This window comes from Nannobrachium achirus (assembly GCF_963921795.1).
Source record: "Nannobrachium achirus genome assembly, chromosome: 10".
In the NCBI taxonomy this organism is placed as follows: Eukaryota; Metazoa; Chordata; class Actinopteri; order Myctophiformes; family Myctophidae; genus Nannobrachium; species Nannobrachium achirus.
In genome coordinates, this window is record NC_137819.1 from 8,565,077 (window position 1) to 8,582,275 (window position 17,199).

General features: G+C 44.4%; 1 protein-coding gene across 1 annotated transcript in view; it reads right to left on the reverse strand.

The window, feature by feature from the left end:
* asns (asparagine synthetase) overlaps nt 1-17,199 on the reverse strand; it is a 32,710-nt gene that overhangs the window by 14,833 nt on the left and 678 nt on the right. Inside the window, exons 2-7 of the mRNA XM_080735041.1 lie at nt 14,297-14,547; nt 13,669-13,906; nt 10,220-10,405; nt 7,600-7,701; nt 5,645-5,772; nt 1,586-1,712 (exon numbers count right to left, since the gene is read on the reverse strand). Coding sequence (XP_080591167.1) covers nt 1,586-1,712; nt 5,645-5,772; nt 7,600-7,701; nt 10,220-10,405; nt 13,669-13,906; nt 14,297-14,545 — 1,030 coding nt within the window. The 5' untranslated portion in view covers nt 14,546-14,547. The remainder of the gene's footprint in view (nt 1-1,585; nt 1,713-5,644; nt 5,773-7,599; nt 7,702-10,219; nt 10,406-13,668; nt 13,907-14,296; nt 14,548-17,199) is intronic.

Consider the following 17,199-nt stretch of genomic DNA (forward strand, 5'->3'; position numbering starts at 1 on the left):
CCCTGATTAAACATTAATCCTGAGACTCCTACATTCAATCCCTCATATACTGTGCACACCCCATAGCCCAATCTCTGCACATCATTCAGAGCACATAATGTTTGAAAGGGCAAGGACTAGTAATAATAATGAACAAAAGAAAAGGATAACAGTAATACATTAACACCCAAGGGGCCAAACTCGTTACGAGATAAGGTAACGAGATAAGGCCAATAGGGGTCACTCTGCCAACGAGACAACAAAGGTTTAACTGTACAGCGTGCTGCGCGCATGCTGTGTGCCCTGTGAATGACCCTAGTCCATACGTCACACCGTGGCTCGCAGAGAGAGACAATGGCGCGACCAGGCTGCATTGATTTCCATTCTAGGCTGAAACATAAAAAGGGCTTTATCTATGAATGAGGTGCAAAGAACGCCAGGGAAGCAGAGATGTGATTGTTTTCAAGGCGACACTTTACCGCGATGGTCGGCCCCGTTTTGGATTTTAGTTTCGCGAGCGTTTGTAAACAAATGGATTATCTTCCTCAATCGTCAGTGAGTGGACACTCACATGCTCACGCACGAAGCTTCCGAGGCTCTTCAAAATAAAGCGTGAGTGAACGGCGGCAGCAGCAACAGCTAGAAATGTTAGAAACCGCGAGCGTTTGTAAACAAATGGATTATCTTCCTCAATCGTCAGTGAGTGGACACTCACATGCTCACGCACGAAGCTTCCGAGGCTCTTCAAAATAAAGCGTGAGTGAACGGCGGCAGCAGCAACAGCTAGAAATGTTAGAAACCTTGGCTTCCCATGTGTTAAAATGTGAAATTCAACTTCTGAACAAGGCTAAAGGTCAACAGTTGTAAAACGTACAGACACTGCTCTTTTCAGCAGTGTTCACATCATCTGGCAGGATGCCAGCATCATTCAAACGGACCAATCAGCTGGAAGAGGAATGCAGCTGGTCCAAGCACATTCTGTCCCCAGGTCACCGGGGTCAACACTTATCCTACACGTCTGGTCCCTCTAAACTCCAAATGACCCTTATGTTTCATTATGTTTCATTATGTTTCATTCAAACCTGGATGGTTGGAGCGGTGCCATTACATACAAAGTGAATGCAAAGATTAGACGAGACGACGCGCGACCAGGCGCCGCGTGGACGACCCTAATGGGGCGGCGCGAACGATGCGAACGGAACCTTCACTCCCCCCCCCCCCCCCAACTCCACCCACCGCGTCCTGACAGCCAATCAGGGTTGATGTTGTAGGGAAATGACAGGGAAATTATCCAAACAGTTTGGTTGGTGCTGTTGTTGCACCAACCAAGACCAACAGGTACGCTTTTTTGGCTTCAAGTTTGAACACACCATTACAGGTGTGTAACTGAGAGTGTACACATGGAGCCAAATGGACCCTTATGGTCCACTGGTTCACTCTCAATAAGCGCTGGAGGATTTTACTGTGTAGATTGGGGGTCCCAGAGACAACACATGTGAATCAAAGTGGGGGTCTGTAGCCTAAAGCATATCAAAGTGGGGGTCCCTGGATATCAAAAAGGTTCAGATGATCTGATGAAGACTGTACCTACAGTACCCCAACTCACCCACAGAGGCTCGTATCGTTGTGATGTCATAGCTCTCCAGGTGGAAGATGACGTCGTCGACGGCGCGGATCCCCTCCTCCGCCGTGAAGTTGACCTCGTGGTGTTCACTGCCGATGTGAGCCGCTACCTGAACAACAATCAATACCATGTGATGTGAGCTGCGACCTGAACAACAATCAATACCATGTGATGTGAGCTGCGACCTGAACAACAATCAATACCATGTGATGTGAGCTGCTACCTGAACAACAATCAATACCATGTGATGTGAGCTGCTACCTAAACAACAATCAATACCATGTGATGTGAGCTGCTACCTGAACAACAATCAATACCATGTGATGTGAGCTGCTACCTGAACAACAATCAATACCATGTGATGTGAGCTGCTACCTAAACAACAATCAATACCATGTGATGTGAGCCGCTACCTAAACAACAATCAATACCATGTGATGTGAGCCGCTACCTAAACAACAATCAATACCATGTGATGTGAGCTGCGACCTGAACAACAATCAATACCATGTGATGTGAGCTGCTACCTGAACAACAATCAATACCATGTGATGTGAGCTGCTACCTAAACAACAATCAATACCATGTGATGTGAGCTGCGACCTGAACAACAATCAATACCATGTGATGTGAGCTGCTACCTGAACAACAATCAATACCATGTGATGTGAGCTGCTACCTAAACAACAATCAATACCATGTGATGTGAGCTGCGACCTGAACAACAATCAATACCATGTGATGTGAGCTGCGACCTGAACAACAATCAATACCATGTGATGTGAGCTGCTACCTAAACAACAATCAATACCATGTGATGTGAGCCGCTACCTAAACAACAATCAATACCATGTGATGTGAGCTGCTACCTAAACAACAATCAATACCATGTGATGTGAGCTGCTACCTGAACAACAATCAATACCATGTGATGTGAGCTGCTACCTAAACAACAATCAATACCATGTGATGTGAGCTGCTACCTGAACAACAATCAATACCATGTGATGTGAGCTGCTACCTAAACAACAATCAATACCATGTGATGTGAGCTGCTACCTGAACAACAATCAATACCATGTGATGTGAGCTGCTACCTAAACAACAATCAATACCATGTGATGTGAGCTGCTACCTAAACAACAATCAATACCATGTGATGTGAGCTGCTACCTAAACAACAATCAATACCATGTGATGTGAGCTGCGACCTGAACAACAATCAATACCATGTGATGTGAGCTGCGACCTGAACAACAATCAATACCATGTGATGTGAGCTGCTACCTGAACAACAATCAATACCATGTGATGTGAGCTGCGACCTGAACAACAATCAATACCATGTGATGTGAGCTGCTACCTGAACAACAATCAATACCATGTGATGTGAGCTGCTACCTGAACAACAATCAATACCATGTGATGTGAGCTGCTACCTGAACAACAATCAATACCATGTGATGTGAAGGAACAGACAGTCTTTGGAAGGAGAGGAACGCCCTAGCCTGGGTGCCAGCCTGTTCGCTCCGATACGCGATTTGTTTTTGTCTCTCCGCATCGCAGTCTGGAAATGAATCAGTTGACTCATATTTCTGGACGTCCGTTGTGACGTAGCGAGGTCGTTGCTGATTGGGTGTTGTTCCAACGAATCAGAGTAGGGTTAGGGTAGCTACATCATCAGCCAGCCAATACAGACTGGTATATTTGTCTCGCCCCGCATCACAGACCAATCGGAGGCCGCGGTGGCTGGAAAGCCACTTGATGTTCCAACGAATCGGAGTAGGGTTAGGGTTGCTCCGCACCATCACCAAACGGAAAGCTGGAAAGCTGTGTTAGATACGAGGCTTTCCAGACGCGGAGAGACAAAAACAAATCGCGGATCGGAGCGAACAGGCTGGCACCCAGGCTAGGAACACCTGCACACTGTTTATCTGCTCTAGAACTAAAAAGAAAAAAAGAAAAAGTGAGTACGTTCCTCTCCTTCCATTATCTGATACCTTGATGTCCAACACCTGGCCTGAATATAGGCTTGAGATGTCCACACAATTTTGTCTATGAACAAACAGTTTGCCATTTTAATGGATTAGCTTTGAGTTTGCGAGGTGGACCCTACATTCTTTCTGTCTTAAACTCAAAACTATGGCCTGTATGGAAATGTGATTCCACATCTAACGGCCTTTTGTGCGTGTCACTCCCAATCTCTCTGTCCCTGTTTCCTGTCAGTCTACTGTCCTGTCAATAAAGGCATACAAGCCCAAAACAAATGTTATCGGTCTCTGCATACGTTCCATCACCCTGCATCCTTCATTCAAACAACGCAGGGCTGAAGCTTGCAGGTCCTTATTGTGTCCTTTTCTCATGACCCCCATGACGCCACGGTGAATAAATGGCTTCTTGAAAAGAACAGAAAAATAGCCAGCACTGAATAATTTGTGTCACCCAGACAGAGTGATGGAAGACCTTTGTGGACATTTATTGAGTGCTGGCTGTGTTCTTCTTTTCATGACATTGTTGGGCCGTGCACCTTACAGACTTATTGAATCTGCAGTGTTGCAGGCATCCTCTTTCCTCTCAGAATAAATGTCTTCTGCCAACGGTACCAGAGAGACTTGGCTGAACTATTTTGATCTCTACCTCTCGTTGACAATACTCTACCAACAGGCTGATTACTATCACTTCTGATAAGTACAGTACAGTACATGTATTCACGCTATGCTGAGACGTAGTGCTGAACATCTATTAGGACGTTGTGTTATCACATAGTTTAAATATTTTCCACTCTGGGCATTTGGATGAAGCGTTTTGGAAGAGCGCCTCGTGTTTCCAGCTGGCCAAAAGAGGCATTGGAAGTTTGCCCCGGACCCAAACTAGTGAAAACAGCAGATCTACAAGCTCACAACGTGTCGCTTCGCGCCTCGTTGTGAGCTTGTAGATCTGCTATTTTCACAATAGAACCGCGTTATGCTAAATGTAATGCCTCAACTCTTAGTGCTCGTCAGTTAAAATACGATTATTTTGGAGGTTGCGGCCTGAAAGGTTGAGAACCACTGGCTTGGTGGACAGACACACAGCCTAAAGGGTTTCTCTGCAGTACCTTGGTGGACAGACACACAACCTAAAGGGTTTCTCTGCAGTACCTTGGTGGACAGACACACAACCTAAAGGGTTTCTCTGCAGTACCTTGGTGGACAGACACACAACCTAAAGGGTTTCTCTGCAGTACCTTGGTGGACAGACACACAACCTAAAGGGTTTCTCTGCAGTACCTTGGTGGACAGACACACAGCCTAAAGGGTTTCTCTGCAGTACCTTGGTGGACAGACACACAACCTAAAGGGTTTCTCTGCAGTACCTTGGTGGACAGACACACAGCCTAAAGGGTTTCTCTGCAGTACCTTGGTGGACAGTCACACAACCTAAAGGGTTTCTCTGCAGTACCTTGGTGGACAGACATACAGCCTAAAGGGTTTCTCTGCAGTACCTTGGTGGACAGACACACAACCTAAAGGGTTTCTCTGCAGTACCTTGGTGGACAGACACACAACCTAAAGGGTTTCTCTGCAGTACCTTGGTGGACAGACACACAACCTAAAGGGTTTCTCTGCAGTACCTTGGTGGACAGACAAACAGCCTAAAGGGTTTCTCTGCAGTACCTTGGTGGACAGACACACAGCCTAAAGGGTTTCTCTGCAGTACCTTGGTGGACAGACACACAACCTAAAGGGTTTCTCTGCAGTACCTTGGTGGACAGACACACAACCTAAAGGGTTTCTCTGCAGTACCTTGGTGGACAGACACACAACCTAAAGGGTTTCTCTGCAGTACCTTGGTGGACAGACACACAACCTAAAGGGTTTCTCTGCAGTACCTTGGTGGACAGACACACAACCTAAAGGGTTTCTCTGCAGTACCTTGGTGGACAGACACACAGCCTAAAGGGTTTCTCTGCAGTACCTTGGTGGACAGACACACAACCTACAGGGTTTCTCTGCAGTACCTTGGTGGACAGACAAACAGCCTAAAGGGTTTATTCCCTACCTTGCGAGCAGCCAGGATGTCAGGACTGTCTTCAGACCCGATGGCGAAGGTCTGGACGGGATACGGAATCTTCTCCTCTTTGCACAGCTTGACCAGCATAGCAGCAACCAGACTGGAGTCCAGACCACCTGTTAGCATGAGCAACACACACAGAGTCCATACCTCGTGTTAGCATTACGGGTGACCATACGTCCTCTTTTCCCCGGACTCTTTTTGGGGGCTGTCCGGCCTGTCCGGGGGGAGTTTATAAAATCCTTCAAAGGTCCAGGGTTTTGAGTTTGTGTAGCGTAGCGTCTACTTTATCAGCGCATCACAGACCATTGTATTTACCATACATGTTCAGTGGTTCGTTTGGGAACACACTCTGAGAGGCGGAGTTCCACCCCGAACCCCGGAACGCGTATTTATTCATTATAAAACAGTGCAGCGCCTCGCTCTCCGAGTCTCCTCCTACGCTCCCAGTACTAGCAAAGCCACTGAAGCAAACGCACACACTGTCTGCTGGTGAGGAGCGAATGAAAAGAAAATGCGGAAACGCAAATGCAATTTCACTGATGAAATGAGGGAAAAGTACCCGTGCTTTCGTCTGGGTTGTGACAAATGGGAAGCAGAGTGTCCGATGCAAAGCAGGAACTTATGTCTCCGTGGCAAATAAAGGTTCCAAACCTTATAATAATAATAATAATACATCAAACTTATATAGCGCTTTTCAAGGTACTCAAAGTCGCTTTACAAAACAAAATAAAAACAACTTTATTGGGACAAAGTTAAAAGGATAAAATCTAAAAAGTACATTAACAGGGCAAACAAAGAATAAAAATAAAAACTGAAAGGCGGGTGGAGTAATGTTAGGTAGGGAAAGCAAATCTGAAAAGGTGGGTTTTGAAGGAGGCTTTGAACACGGCAAGGGTGGGGGCTTCTTTTATATGAGGTGGGAGTGGGTTCCAGAGGGTGGGGGCTGCAACTGAGAAGGCCCTGTCACCCCAAGTGCGTTTTTTTGCCTTATGAGTGAACTTGCAAGCCCATTTAAAAAAAAATACATGTTTTTATGTTTTTATGGCTATGATGACGTGCTCATAAATATGTAAATGGTAGGTTGATAGCAGGGACGTGCTGGGCCCCTGATTCAGCCCGGGAAAACTTGTTGTAGAGGCCCTCATTGCGCGCTATAGAGAGATCTCTCTCTATAGCGCTGCTGCTACTCAAAAATGTGCCATTTCAGATCATGACAAGTGACAAGCCAGTGGGCCAATTACATGAGTTATATTTCGTTGTTGTCGGGTGGAAACCTTGTATGTCCAAAACCGTTTGTTTTGTATTTATCATTTTAAAAATGATTTAAAATAGTGAAAACAGTCGATCTACAAGCACACAACGCCTCGCGGTGCGAGGCGTTGTGTGCTTGTAGATCTGCTGTTTTCACTACTTTTGTGCGACGGCCTTGTATGATGAAGCAGGGCTTTGCTTTGCGAAAAAACATACAAATTTGAAACTTGGAGATACGAGGTTTCTGCCCGACAGTGACGATTTACTTTGTTGGCCGCCCAGCCCCCAAAATGGAACGAAGGCCGACATTTTATTTGTATTCTTTTCCTTTGTATTTATCATTTTAAAAATGATTTAAACTAGTGAAAACAGTCGATCTACAAGCACACAACGCCTCGCGGTGCGAGGCGTTGTGTGCTTGTAGATCTGCTGTTTTCACTACTTTTGTGCGACGGCCTTGTATGATGAAGCAGGGCTTTGCTTTGCGAAAGAAACATACACATTTGAAACTTGGAGATACAAGGTTTCTGCCCGACAGTGACGATTTACTTTGTTGGCCGCCCAGCCCCCAAAATGGAACGAAGGCCGACATTTTATTTGTATTCTTTTCCTAATGGCCGGCATGAACCAGCCGTTCGGGAACTGTCCCGCTTTTCCCAATGGCCAGCACGTCCCTGGTTGATAGTTACCTGAGAGCAGACAGCCGATCCTCCTGTGGGCCATGAGACGTTTCCGTACGGCGTTCTCAAACAGCAACCTGATGTTCTTCTTCACCGTCTCTTCATCGAAGCCTGGAGGGATTAGAAGATACAGCGTGTTGGATGACAGGTGTCAGTCATTGTGCTCCGACAGTCTCTTCAGACACCACCCTTACTGAAACTTATTGAAAGGTATTGATTTTTCTTTCCAAATTATATTTTATATAGTGGCATGCTAGGTGGAAAAGTGATCACATTCTTTATCAATGTTGTCACTATACTTCACTATGATGTTGTATGGTGGGAGTCATCTACGGCAGTGTTTCTCAAATGGGGGTATGTGTACCCCTAGGGGTACGCGGAGGTACTACAGGGGGTACTCGAAAATACCCCCCTAAAAAGAAGTAAAATGATTATATTATTCATAGTTAAATAATTAAAAAAACATTGAATTAGGAGGGGGAAAAAACACTGCTATGTTTAGCGATGACACATGGAGAAACTTGGTGAGCCTGATAGTTGCCACCCCAAATTACTGTACATAGTACCAGGCACCTGGGATGTGCTTGAATGTTTTAAAGTTATTGACATGAAAACTGGACTGAAATGTTTTGGCCACAGTGTTGAAAATAAATCTGCTCAGTGCTCAGGAGGCACCGTTTTAAACTTTCACTCCATTCCTTATTTGTGATTTTATATTCTTGAAATGGGGGGTTATCATAGCTTCATATAGGCCTACCACTATTTATTGGAAAAATGTTGTTGTCGGGGTAAAGGGGGTACTTGGATTCAGAGATCAGGGAAAGGGGGTACTCAAGCCAAAAAAGATTGAGAAACACTGAGCTACGGTATGTTAAGTTACAGGCAAGGAATTTCATCAAGGCCATGGCCGTCGTTGCCCCTCAGTTTGACCTTGTTCCCCTCAAACCAATGGCATGACCTGAGGCCACAGTGGCCTTAATGCCCCAGCTGACTGTACCACTTTCTGCTCTGTCTCTGTCTGGTCAATATGTAGACAGTAGACACCAGTGTCTCTTTATTGTCATGTAGACACCAGTGTACATTTTTGAGATTCTGAAATCTTAACTCCCCCGAGTCCCCATCTTTAAACCAATCCTGTGACTTTGATTGGTGCAGGGCTGAACATGGATTCATCAGATTGTAAATACCATAATGTATCTATTTCACTGCAGATTAGGTTATCATCCCTAACCCTTAAATTCAACAAATTCTTTCAATAGACTAAAATCTTGTTTTATTTCATGGTCTTCCTGCCCTGGCGTTTGGCCTTTGTGCCCTCAAAGAATGATCAACACCAAAGGCCAAGTGGCCTTGCACCTAAAATGAGGAAAGTCCAGGCCTATTGACAGGACAGTACATTCTTTACAGAGAACAAACAGGCAGTGGATGAAAGCAAATATGATTTGAATGACTAATGAGTCTCCTAACAGACATCAGGCATCACAGCCCTCCTAACCCCTGTCATCTTTGAAGGTCCACGGACCCCCAGGCTTCTGAACCCCTGACATAAGGGACATAGAAGACATAAGGTAGGCTACATAAGGGACATAAGTTACATGAGGTGTACCTGAGGAAAGCATGTCTATGGTGTCGTACAGGGATATGTACATACACCGCCTGTACGGCACCATAGACATGTCTATAAAGGACAATAAGGTGCATAAGGGACATAAGGCGTACCTGAGCTCAGGTTGTGCACCGTATCGTACAGGGCGTGGGAGGAACATAAGGGACATAAGGTGCATAAGGGACATAAGGGACATAAGGTATACCTGAGCTCAGGTTGTCCACAGTGTCATAAAGGGCGTGGCAGGAGCATAAGGGACATAAGGACAATAAGGTGCATAAGGGACATAAGGCCTACCTGAGCTCAGGTTGTCCACGGTGTCATAAAGGGAGTGGCAGGAGCATAAGGGACATAAGGACAATAAGGTGCATAAGGGACATAAGGCCTACCTGAGCTCAGGTTGTCCACGGTGTCATAAAGGGCGTGGCAGGAGCATAAGGGACATAAGGACAATAAGGTGCATAAGGTAATGTATACCTGAGCTCAGGTTGTCCACGGTGTCATAAAGGGCGTGGGAGGAACATAAGGGACATAAGGACTAGGGATGTCCCGATACCACTTTTTTGCTGACCGAGTACAAGTACGAGTGCTTCATTTTGAGTACTCGCCGATACCGAGTACCGATACGAGTACAATTAATAATAAAAAAATTTTTTTATCAGATGTTACTCACTTTCTGGCTGTATATAACACATTAAATTGCATTGCTTTCCCAGAACATGGCACAACTGCCACACATTTCACTTTTTTTTTCAGGTTTAGCCCATGGAAATTCCTGTACTGTGCATGATCTTCTAGATCTGCTATGCTCAAACATTTTGTATTTTTACTTTTGATACTTTAAGAGAGAGAGAGAAAGGCGAAGTGGCGGAACACACAGGGTACTCGGGCGCTTTGTGAGCAGTATCTCACGAGTACCGATACCGCAAAATAGGCCGGTATCGGGGCGAGTACCGATACCACGAGTACCGATACCGCATCCCTAATAAGGACAATAAGGTGCATAAGGGACATAAGGCCTACCTGAGCTCAGGTTGTCCACGGTGTCATAAAGGGCGTGGCTTGGCTCCTGGGTGCAGCAGTGGAACTGGTCCAGCTGAAGAGACTCCACCTTCCCGGTGGGTTTCAGATTAAAAGACTCCACGTGTCCGGGGGGGAAGGGAACGATGGAGGCTGGGGTGGACATGGAGTGGGTGATCTGTGTCAGGCCTGCAATGCATTATGGGAACAACATTAGAAGTTAGAATAGATACATTAGACAACATTAGATATGTTAGTCCAGTGGTTCTCAACCTTTTCAGTCTGTGACACCCAAAATAATCATATTTTAACTGGGGAGCCCCCCCACCCTGACGAGCACTAAGAGTTGAGGCAGTACATTTTGTATAACACAATTCTATTGTGAAAACAGCAGATCTACATGCTCACAACGCCTTGCAACTATTTTCACACTTTCTGCCTCTTAATATTTTACAATTTGACAGAAGTTTAATTTGTTATTTTAGAGGTATTAAAACGTCCTTAAATTGTCACTTTAGAAATGTGCATATACCCAGATGAGTCATTCCACGAAACCGGTACGATTTGGACATTTTTTTCGGGAAAATTTGATCGAAATGAATTGCTTTTCGGAATAGCCATTAACACATTCCCCGCCATTTAACAATACCTTCGTACTCTATGGTGCCTCTGGTCTCCATAGACGTCCATGTAATTCATAGTGCACGGATCATGCACACCCATGCCTAGATAATGCACCACGTGTGTCCACATTGCTCACAGCTTTCAAACAAAAAAATCCGAATGGAAATCCGTTCAGGCATTCATGAGATACAAGCCATTATGTTTTCCTAAAATGTAAACAAAGATGGCTGCCATGTTTGATAGATGGGGTTGCTATGGGGGTTGAACATGCAATTTCGCGATTTCTATCATGCCTACTACATTTTTTGGGGTCCAAAATTTTTTTTGAAAAAAAAACTTTTTTGATTTTTTTTTTTTTTTCCCCCAAAATGGCGGAAATTCTCGGGACTATCGGGCCTGGCAGGGAAAGACATTAAAATAATCTCGGGACTATCGGGCCTGGCATGCAATGAGTTAAGGACATATTTAACATGCAGAAAAACATATTTTCCCATCTCAGGCATTAAATTAATATTTTTATATGGAATAATCCATTCAACAGGGTTGACATTGATAACGGGGTTGAGTGGAACGGGGTTGAGATTTTTTACTCAAGATGGCAATTACTCTACCTGTGGTGATTAAGAGGAGACCACATGGCATGCGTGACATTAGGAAATCAGATACATTGTTGAAATAACAAAGATATTTTTCACAAATGATTGTTTTCTATCTTTATTTCATGTAACAGGGTTGAGTTGTTAAGCTTTACGACCACACTATGAAAGTATAAATGACTATAAATAGGTGTAAAAAGTTGGGAAATGTCCTCTTTCTGCAGTATCTTGCTCAGAAGACTTGTAGAATGCCATTGCATGTTGTTGATGTCACTAAAGGAGCAGTTCATACTTTTTACAGAGAGGAGAATGACTTTGTAACGGGGTTGAGTGCGATTGGGGACGGAGCTATATTATGTGATTTTAATGATAAATCATCTATCTATTAAAACTAGCCCTTACCCGTTTGAAATGATGTGCAGTGTGTGGGTTATGGGATGTGCACTGTGCACACAGTATATGAGGGATGGAAAGTAACTTTAACTGGTGCTTGCATGATAATATGTAGGATCATCAATGTAAGAAATACCCGTTTCGTTTAATGGCATTGGCTACAGAGATACCCCCCCCCCCCCCCCCCCCCCACACACACACACACACACACACACACACACACACACACACCTGGTTAAACATGTTGCCTCATGCTAGATGCAGAATAGATATGCCTCATGCTACAGTAGATGCAGAATAGATATAGATACACCATAAAATGCTAATATACAGCATATGATTTGTGAAAGTGACAAACGGGCTTCACAGTTATGTCAGGTGTGTTCATATGCTAATGGTGATGCGATTTCAGATCAATTGCTCCAGCCACTGAGGAGAAACGCTGTGACAGACACTCACTCAGACAGACAGACAGACAGACAGACAGACAGACAGACAGACAGACACTCACTCAGACAGACAGACAGACATTTGGAAAATTATATGTTTGATACTAAACATGACCAGCAATAGAGTACATTGCTGGTTTTATGTTAATAGCATAATTTATGGATTATTTTACACTTTTATTAGTTATATCTCAAGTCCACTTTCCTTAGCAGCCATCGGGGACATGAGAAAATGGACAAAATAGGTGGTGTCTACTAAAAAAAGGGAAGATAATTTCTGGAATTAAGATAAGATGTATGTAAGTTTTACACAATATTAAAGGGAATATTTCAATTAATGATAAAAGCTTTTAAAAATCAATTTTGGTGACCAAATAGATAAAATACAGCTAAAAGGATTAGAGGGACCTCAAATCGTACCGGTTTCGTGGAATGACTCAGATACACTTAAACTTTATGTTGGTTTGTTTACTGTTGGGTGAGAAAACAATGTTACACATTAAGTTAATCATCTGGGGACCCCCCCGAATAATTTGGAGACCCCCCTGGGGGTCCCAAACCACAGGTTGAGAACCACTCCATTAGACAACATTAAATACGTTAGACAACGCAATTTGTTAATGAAGTATCCAATCAGTAAATCGATCAGTCGATCTCACAACACACTATTTACACTTAGTGTTAGGTACCTGAGATTAAACAAAGATTGTGAGCACATTTTGTAATTAGACATAATGTCATTAAAGGTGTATTTCACATTAAAACACTTCATTTTCATGTGAACCCCAGACAGGCTTTACATTGCTTGGTTCAATATTTGATCAAACTCCCCCACCCCTGCTACATATATCAACCCATTGAACTTCAAACTCCCTTTTAAATAGTTGGCTCCCTGATTCTGTGAGGAGGCCCTGTTTTATCAATTACTTTGTTCTTTTTGTTTAAAAACATTATTTCTTACACTGTGTTACTCTGGGAGTACTTTCTTCCACCAAAGCTTGAATGTGAAAGACAGAACAAAAAGAGGGACTGAAATTAGACCCTGAATGTCATTTGGCGGGGTCATAAAGGAACCCTAAAAGTGGTCACTGAACAAAGGCAACAAAAGGAGCCATGTTCGTACCTTTGGCCTCAGAGGAGACGGCCAGGAAGCCGTCGTCAGTGAGCAGCTTGAAGAGCGGCATCACACCATACGTATCTCTCCCCATACCTTTGGCCTCATGGTGGTGCTATAACATACCTTTGGCCTCATGGTGGCGCTATAACGTACCTTTGGCCTCATGGTGGCACTATAACGTACCTTTGGCCTCATGGTGGCGCTATAATGTACCTTTGGCCTCATGGTGGCGCTATAGCATACCTTTGGCCTCATGGTGGCGCTATAACATACCTTTGGCCTCAGAGGAGACGGCCAGGAAGCCGTCGTCAGTGAGCAGCTTGAAGAGCGGCCTCACACCGTACGTATCCCGTCCCAGGAACACCTTCCTGTTGGCCGTGTCCAGCAGCACGAAGGCAAACACCCCGTCCAGCAGGGACGCCATCTTCTCCACCCCGAATCGCTCGTACAGGTGGAGCAGCACCTCCCCGTCCACCTTGGTCTGGTGCTCAAAGCCAAACTGCTCCTTCAGCTGCAGGGGACGGAGACACAGGAGAGATTACACACTGTAACCGTGATGTACAGTCATTTTGCACTGTGTCACGGCAATGTTTAAGGGATAGTTTAGTCAGGAACACTCCCGTCAAAGATTCAGATCTCTCCGTTGTAGCACAGCCACAGGTAAGGGAACTTCTTGATGTGTTACTTACTGTGAGGTGGTTGTAGATCTCTCCGTTATAACACAGCCATAGGTAGGGGAACTTCTTGATGTGTTACTTACTGTGAGGTGGTTGTAGATCTCTCCGTTATAACACAGCCATAGGTAGGGGAACTTCTTCATGTGTTACTTACTGTGAGGTGGTTGTAGATCTCTCCGTTATAACACAGCCAGAGGTAGGGGAACTTCTTGATGTTTACTTACTGTGAGGTGGTTGTAGATCTCTCCGTTATAACACAGCCAGAGGTAGGGGAACTTCTTGATGCGCATCGGCTGCATTCCGTACAGCTGGTCCACGATGGCCAGGCGGTGGAAGCCGAAGCAGCAGTTGGTGAAGCCGTTGACGTTCTCGAAGCGGAAGGCGTCGGGGCCGCGGTGGGCGATCTTCATGGCGCTGGTGCACTGCACCGCCAGGCACTCATCGCTGCCAAACAACGCCCAGATTCCACACATCTCTAAGAGAGGGACGGACAGGACGGACAGACACTTAGATTATTGTAGTCACACACAGAGCCCTCCAGGGTTCCCACGGTCATTCCTGGATTTTGAAATTAGAAAAATATTTTTCCAGTACTGGAAAAGTTCCTGGAAAGAATAGCTATGCATTGTCTTTGGTTATTGATTTTGTAAATACCTCTGAAATGACAAATTAAACATTGCCAAATTGTCAAATATTAGAGGCATAAATTGTGAAAATAGCCGATCTACATGCTCACAACGCCTCGCGTTGCGAGGCGTTGTGAGCATGTAGATCGGCTATTTTCACAATAGAACCGTGTTATACAAAATTCCTCAACTCTTAGTGCTCGTCAGGGTGGGGGGTCCCCAGTTCAAATATGATTATTTTGGAGGTCACAGCCTGAAAAGGTTGAGAACCACTGGCATACACTACCTGTCTTTGGGCACTGCGCATAGGAGTAAGCGACTTGTTATTGAGCTGAATTATTGTTATATAGTCCTGGAAATTGGGTTAAATATTCTGGAAACGTTTTGGAAATTAATTGGTAAAAATGTGTGGGAACCCTGGCCCTCCATGGCTAGATGGTCCGGTAGGCACCAGGTATTGTGTCTTCCAAAAAGGAGACCCCCTGGCAGACCAAGGACCAGATGGATTATATCTCCCCTGGCCTGGGATCAATTCACCTTTTATTTTCCGAGCTGCACACATGTATCTGGTACCATTTAAACCTTCTATAATTAATAAAAAACGACTTTTAAATAACGTACTTGATACAGTCTTTTTTCACTCTACTACGGTAAATCTCTTTGCCAAAAAATAGCCAATCTACAAGCTCACAACGTGTCGCAACTGTGACGCGCTGTGAGTTTGTTGATCAGCTATTTTTGGCAAATGTTCCGCCCCAGGATAATGGATGCTGGGGATAATCTGATATCGTAAATCAGATTTTTTGTGGGTCACAATAATCGTGACAAGAAATGTTCATATCGTCCCATCTCTACCCAAGGCTGTGTGTTCTCTGTCTGTCTGTGGACGTCAAAACGCCGTTAAAACTCACGGGTCAGCCGCCGTTCAAACAGGTGTTCACATAACATGGCCTTGTGATTACAGCTCTTTGTACTGTTTGTACTGTGATGCAGGCACATGCACACATAGACATCAGGCATGAGCCCCTGCCCTTTTATCCGTCAGTAAAAAGTGCCCTCTCCGGACCATGAATGCAGTTTTCACTATGGTGAAAGAAATGCTAATGCCCCCTCTTTCCATGCCATACCTGAAGGCAGCATTCAAGAGAATTGCCTTGTCCAAACTCTCCCTCTCTGCCCTCTCTATGTAGAAAATAGCCGACCTCCAAGCTCACATCGCATCACAGCACGGCGTGTTGTGAGCTTGGAGGTCTGCTATTTTTGATATTTTCACCAAAAGGCCCCTTTAGAAGTTTCTGCCCTCTCTGAAAATGATAAAACGCTCACAGATGAGACTCTTTGCTCAGCTGAGGGACCGTGGGCAATCTATTTATCAATTAGAGAGAATGTCAGGAAATCTAACTTTTTCAGAGTTTGAGACTCTTTCGTACACCACGGCAGCGTGCAAACTTCAACAGTGGCTTCCCTCTGTGAAGATGTTAGTACTACAGTACTGTCCTCACTTCTGAGAGCACTTTTACTTAAGGTTACTTGAGTATTATTGGTAAGTAGATGTGTGCTTGAGGCAGCCAGACAGATTGCTTTGTACGGTCATGAAACTGTACTTTGTCCTATGCAAACTTCTAATAAATATGTCAATAAATAAGTCAATCAATCAATCAATAGAGGGTATGCTTGTGACATCATCATCATCATGCCTGCAAGTTATGCAGCACCACCTACTGAGTGGCAAAAAACTACTTTCTGGCCTTGACAGTAACCATACATCCAAACAGAAAAGTCCTGTCTGATTGCTTTAAAATAGTGGTTCTCTTTCCTTTTCAGTTTTTAAAAAGTCCTTAAATTGTCACTTTAGAAATGTGCTGATACCCTCTATACACTTAAACTTTATGTTGGTTTGTTTACTGTTGAGAGAGAAAACAATGTTGCACATTAAGTTAATCATCTGGGGACCCCCCCCCCCCCCCCCAAATAATTTGGGGACAGGTTGAGAACCACTGCATTAAACGACATTAAACTGGGTTAAACTCACTTTGCCACTCGATTGGCCATTCACTTTAAGCATGTGCTGTGCATACCCTGTATTGCAACCCTAATTTCAACATATTGTAAAAAAACTAGACCAGGTCAACCTGGTTGTGCCAGACCCCCTGTCTGTCATCATCATTTATGACATCATGCCTTTTGTAGGCATGTCATCATCATGTCATCATCATATATACCCTTTATATAGAAAACCCGGACAGACCGACATTTGCTTATGTAGGCCTACCCATTTCATGGGTCTGGCAAAAATCTAGTGTTGCAATTTGCGGCTAACATGGCATCATCATGGTTACAATGTCTATCCCATGACGTCAGCCCTACGCTGTTTCTGATTGGCTAAACGCTGACCACGTGTTCCTACTGTGTACTGTACATGCTGTCCATGCATTCCTATAGGAAACATAGTAGCCACTGACTGACTAACTAATGTCATATTACCGGCATATATGACCATA